The sequence below is a fragment of the Megalops cyprinoides genome, chromosome 25 (assembly GCF_013368585.1).
Source record: "Megalops cyprinoides isolate fMegCyp1 chromosome 25, fMegCyp1.pri, whole genome shotgun sequence".
NCBI classification, from domain to species: Eukaryota; Metazoa; Chordata; class Actinopteri; order Elopiformes; family Megalopidae; genus Megalops; species Megalops cyprinoides.
The window spans coordinates 3,379,571-3,384,570 of NC_050607.1; the positions used below are offsets into that span (position 1 = coordinate 3,379,571).

Consider the following 5,000-nt stretch of genomic DNA (forward strand, 5'->3'; position numbering starts at 1 on the left):
CCCCTGAATGTTTCTTTCCATGAAAAGCACTGAAATAGCTAACAGCAGTAGGATATATAGCATGAAGCATATGCATTGCAGTAGCTTGCATCTGGCTTAACACAGCTGCACAGTAGTCCTTCAGTGTTAACAGCCTTGTTTATAGCAGTGAAACACACATGGCTGCATCCCAGGATATTAAGTGGTGTGCGATGTCTCCCCCTCTCACTCCCAGCGAAAGAGAAGGGAGAGAAGAAGCTGTTCGGCTTCTCCTTTGTCCCGCTGATGCAGGAGGATGGACGAACGCTCCCAGACGGCACTCACGAGCTCATCATACACAAGGTACAGAGACGCCGCGGCCGTGGCTCGGACATGCACCTGTCACATGACACACATCCAGGAGGGGCAAACGGCCCGCCACTTCCTCTGCGGCCAGCGCTGTGTTATTGTACCAGCTTGCGTCTGCGTGTGGTATTCAAACAATGACCCATTTTGACTCCCCTCAACCTTGAAATGCACGTTGGTTAAACTCCTCCCTTAATGCGAACACGTTTGGGTCAGTCTTGTGTTAGGAAAGGGGAAGTGCCGATATCTGACCCACAGGCTGGTTTTAGAACACTATATTCTCTGCAGATTATGTTTACATGTAGGAAATTGGAATTTAATAAGACAGAAGTAGGAGGCCTGCATTACAGACAGCTGACCCCAGAGATACACATGCATGTTCCTGTATCTGTATGTCGTAGGTTTTAGGACATCCCTTGCAATAATGCCAATCTAACAGCTACAGTTTATACAGCAAGATTACAGTATATGCACAATCCTATTACAGATCTGGGACTGAGCATTTCAATAGATGGGGAATGTCCAATCCCTTCCCCAGAAGCATAAACACACAACAGTATCATCGTCAGAGGGCACAAAAAGTGTATCTCTGGGAAATTAGCATGACCTAATTCAGGACTTCAAAAATAGGGCAGTGTATTCTGCGCTTGTGAGGCTTACAGCAAATAAAGACTCCACAGTAGCAATGTTGCCATGTTCGAAGGCTGCACTGAGAGGAAGAATATTTTGAAACATGAAATATGATTCAGCTGTGTGTCACACGTAATGTACATATATTTACATTTATGGATGTTATTTTGTAAGAATACGTGAGATTAAGGGATATTTTTTGTGCATATAGAGGAAGAGCCTAATGGGGAAGTGTGTATTTTTTACTGTGGACATTTCTGTCCATGTTATCAAAGCTTAATGTTAGAACTTAACGTCATCGGGTTTATGGGGGTGGGTGTTTGGCAGAGAGAGGTCAGCTGTTCTCAGAAATGGTTTGCACTGACATGCTATCTAAAGTTAAGTGTGAAGTGTCTTGTTAATAGTGCCCCTCTACAGGCAGACAGTGGGTTGGGGTGTGGACAGAAGCCATTTTGAGAAGGTGGCAATGTCACTCAAATGCAAGTTTAAGTGGATGCCCCCCCTGCCTCTTATTCTCCCCCTAACAGTGTGAAGAGAATGCTAACCTCCAGGACTCTGCGCGCTACCTCAAGCTTCCTTTCTCCAAAGGAAATCTCCCCGGAAACAACCAGGCTGCGAAGAGCACCAAGGAGTCCCTCTGGATAACGTCTTTCCTCTGCTCCACTAAGCTCACACAGAACGGTAGGCTGTGCTGTGGGGAAGGGAACTCCCAGCTAGCCCAGGAGTGCAGCATAGCGCTGTGCTTTGAGCTCCACCATCCTGTGTGTCTGGGCCTGCTGTAGGACTGTGGCCTTCAGGAAAGTGTAAGAGGTGTCCCAGTGCCTGAGCAACAGGTGTAACATTGGGGGGAAAACACAATAGTGTGTTCCTTACATTCCAAAATATTTTTGACATTGGCTTTCTCTGAAGGGGAATTTAGGTAGTCATATGTGGAAACGGCAATATGTAAACAGTGAAACCGGATAACAAGCGGTTGGTCAGATGCAACATGGGTAGAAAGGGACATGCAGCTTTGCAGAGGTCAGCTTCAATAGTTGTAGTAAACCTGAAAGGGTGACTGTGTCACAGTTACAGACAGCGGTTTGACAATGGCGGGACAGCGCAGCACAAGAATGCGGATTAGAAAGAACAGAATCGGGATAGCTCTGCTTGGACTCCTTTCCATTGCAGAGACGAGAGAAGAAATGCAAGCCTGACATAGCCTCACACCTGAGGTGCTCGTTTACCTTGCAGCTCGATGACCCTGTCGCAGCAGAAAAAGCAGAAAACGAATCTGAAGTCCAATGCTTTGTGCCAAGTGCCAAGACCTTTGCTTTTATGATTTTCATTTTGTGAGGCAGCAGCTTCTTTGCATATTGCGATGTGTTCGTCTGCTCTGCAGATTTGCCCTCGTAGGTGTGAAGCTGAGAGGTGAATGAAGCCGAGAGGTGTTACGCAAGTCAGTGAACGGTAGCAGTCGGTGGGAGCTCATGAGCTTGAAATGCTTACTGCTGCTGCCTCACACGCAATCACACTGAATCAGAGAGAGAATGAAAAAGAATCAGATGGGTGAAGCTTATTTAAACTGACTTCACTTGTTAATCATGCAAAACAAGCAGAAGCTAAATTTAAAGGCCAGCTTTCAGAGTTTAAAGGGGAGATATTAGCATTCCAAGGCCACAAGCCTTCAGTGTCACAACCATACAGAATTTCCAGCTCCATGGAGTGTCAGTGAGGGAGTGAGTTTGCCTGGTCTCTTGCACAGGTGATATGCTGGATTTGCTGAAGTGGAGGGCCCACCCAGAGAGGATCAATGACAGTCTGACCAAGCTGAAGGAGATCGATGGTTCAGAGATCGTCAAGGTAGAGCGATGCCAAAGAGCAGTGCGCTTTCATATGGATTTCTCTGCAAATCGCCTCACTTTCACTGCTTCTTATTCTTCTACACCCATCAGTTTTTGCAGGACACCCTGGATACGCTCTTTGGCATCTTGGATGAAAATTCTCAGAGATACGGGCTGAAGGTTTTTGACTGCCTTGTAAGTGCTCCTTTCCGATTTTTACTTTTTTACTTTTACTTTGTCTTTTGCTTTCTTAACTTCACGAGTAGTAAACATCAGGCCAACCTTAGGCTAACCTTCAGAAAACACTTCACTGCAGTGCACTCACATGCAGCCAACAGCTGGTTTTCACACTGTAGATCAGACATGACACCAGGAGAGCGGACACCCAGTGGAGGATAGGTGCATCTCCCTCATATCAGCCAAGCAACACGAAGGCGCTCAACAGCCCTAGCCGACCTGGAGTACCACACCTACATAAAACAAAGCCAGTGTTCCACCACTGGCCTCGAACCCGGGCCAGTGGGCTCAGCCTTCACTGAGTGGATGGTTAGTGGGGGGCTGAGCGGAGGATGGATTACGTGTGGAAGTGTTTGAATTGATGACAGGAGTGTGCTGCTAGCAGAGTCCCGGCGGTGTGTGGCTGAGTGCAGGATTATGGCCTACACTCCAGCCAAACAGGGAAGCACAGTAACAATCAGCAGTGTGTGATGACGGCCCAGCTCAATACCGTCACACTTCACAGCATCTGTCCCGCACATCCAAAATCAATACACCGACAAAGCCTCTCATCCCCAGCCAATGAGCTGCAGCCGGCTCCGCCCTCCCAGAAACCCGGAGACGTGAGAGGCCGCTCCACTGAGGCTGTCCACACTGAAACAAGGCCGCTCTGCGATCCGAAACGAAGGCATGACGCCTCCATGAGTCTGCTGAATGCTAAAGCAGCAGCCAACGTTTCACTTCACCTAAACGTCTCCTTTCTCTTTCCTAGGTTCACATTATAAACTTGCTGCAGGACAGCAAATTCCAGCATTTTAAGCCTGTCATGGACACCTATATTGAAAGTCACTTTGCGGGAGCTCTGTCATACAGGTACCTTAAATAACGTTTCGTGCAATTTGTGTTTGTGAGGCAGCAACCTGTGTGATTTTAGAGGATTATGAATGGTTTCTTGTTACTCTATTTTCCTGTCCAGTTTTAAAATATGCACTACTTATACACTGCAGTATTTATGTGGATTTTGCAGCTGAACAGACATGACCTTTTGTCGATAGCCTCTGTACAGACCTGCCTAATTATATGAGAGCTGTTCAGCTTCGCTAAGCTGTCCCTGCTGTCTGGCTCATCTGGAAGCCATCTTTGGCTCTGTGTTCTGTAGCAGCAGTGAGGGTATTCATCTCCATGTGGTACGTGATGAAGTGTGAGGAAAAATGTGCTTTTGAGTGGTGATGCTACAGCTGGTGTAGGGCCAGGATGTTTAGATGACGGGGGGGTGGGGGGTGGGGGGGGGGGGACTTTGTCTGCTTCGGGTTTTAGTCAGGAGATATTTCTGCTGTTGTGTAGCACAGTGTCTACCTGTTTGCTGTTCCTCATACAAAGAGGATCTCAGTTTAGCCTGAAGCGTAATGACTGCGGTTTGATATTGGTGGGTGTCTTTCAGATCACTTTTTGCCAGTTCAGTACCTTCGAGTGATTTCACTCGGGTAGTCAGAGCTTTGAACCTGAATGAGTGTGTCAGATAGCTCACTCAGTGAAAACTCCTCGGTCTGTCTGGCGGCAGCGCTGGCTGTGGTCTGTGGGTGGGGGCGCTCGGCGTGTCTCTGGTGGGGGGTGGTGGAAAGAGCAGATCAAGAGATGGGGGAATTGGGGGTGGGGGGCGGCAGGCTCTAACAGTCCTGGCAGCGCTGGCTGGGGGGGTTTAATGAAGTGTGAAGTCATCACCTGTGCAGTTGGTGGAGCCAGGCAGAGGAGAGAGTGTGTGTGTGTGTGTGTGTGTGTGTGTGTGTGTGTGTGTGAGTGCGTGTGTGTGTGCGTGTGTGTGTGTGTGTACGTGTGTGTGTGTACGTGTGTATGTGTGTGTGTACGTGTGTGTGTGTGTGTGCAAGAGAGAGAGTGTGTCCAACAGGAGACATGAGACCACCTGACGCCACAGATGTCTGTCTGGACCCTAGCTCTCAGACTGTTTCCGTCCCCGGAATAAATATTACCCCTGCGAGGTCTTCCTGC

The 5,000-nt window shown here is 48.2% G+C and overlaps 1 protein-coding gene across 2 annotated transcripts in view; it reads left to right on the top strand.

Moving 5' to 3' along the window:
- dock4 (dedicator of cytokinesis 4) overlaps positions 1-5,000 on the top strand; it is a 90,027-nt gene that overhangs the window by 53,260 nt on the left and 31,767 nt on the right. For both annotated transcript variants that reach the window (XM_036519959.1, XM_036519960.1), the window contains exons 16-20: positions 215-321; positions 1,482-1,635; positions 2,699-2,796; positions 2,889-2,972; positions 3,766-3,866. In XM_036519959.1, the coding sequence (XP_036375852.1) occupies positions 215-321; positions 1,482-1,635; positions 2,699-2,796; positions 2,889-2,972; positions 3,766-3,866 (544 nt within the window). The remainder of the gene's footprint in view (positions 1-214; positions 322-1,481; positions 1,636-2,698; positions 2,797-2,888; positions 2,973-3,765; positions 3,867-5,000) is intronic.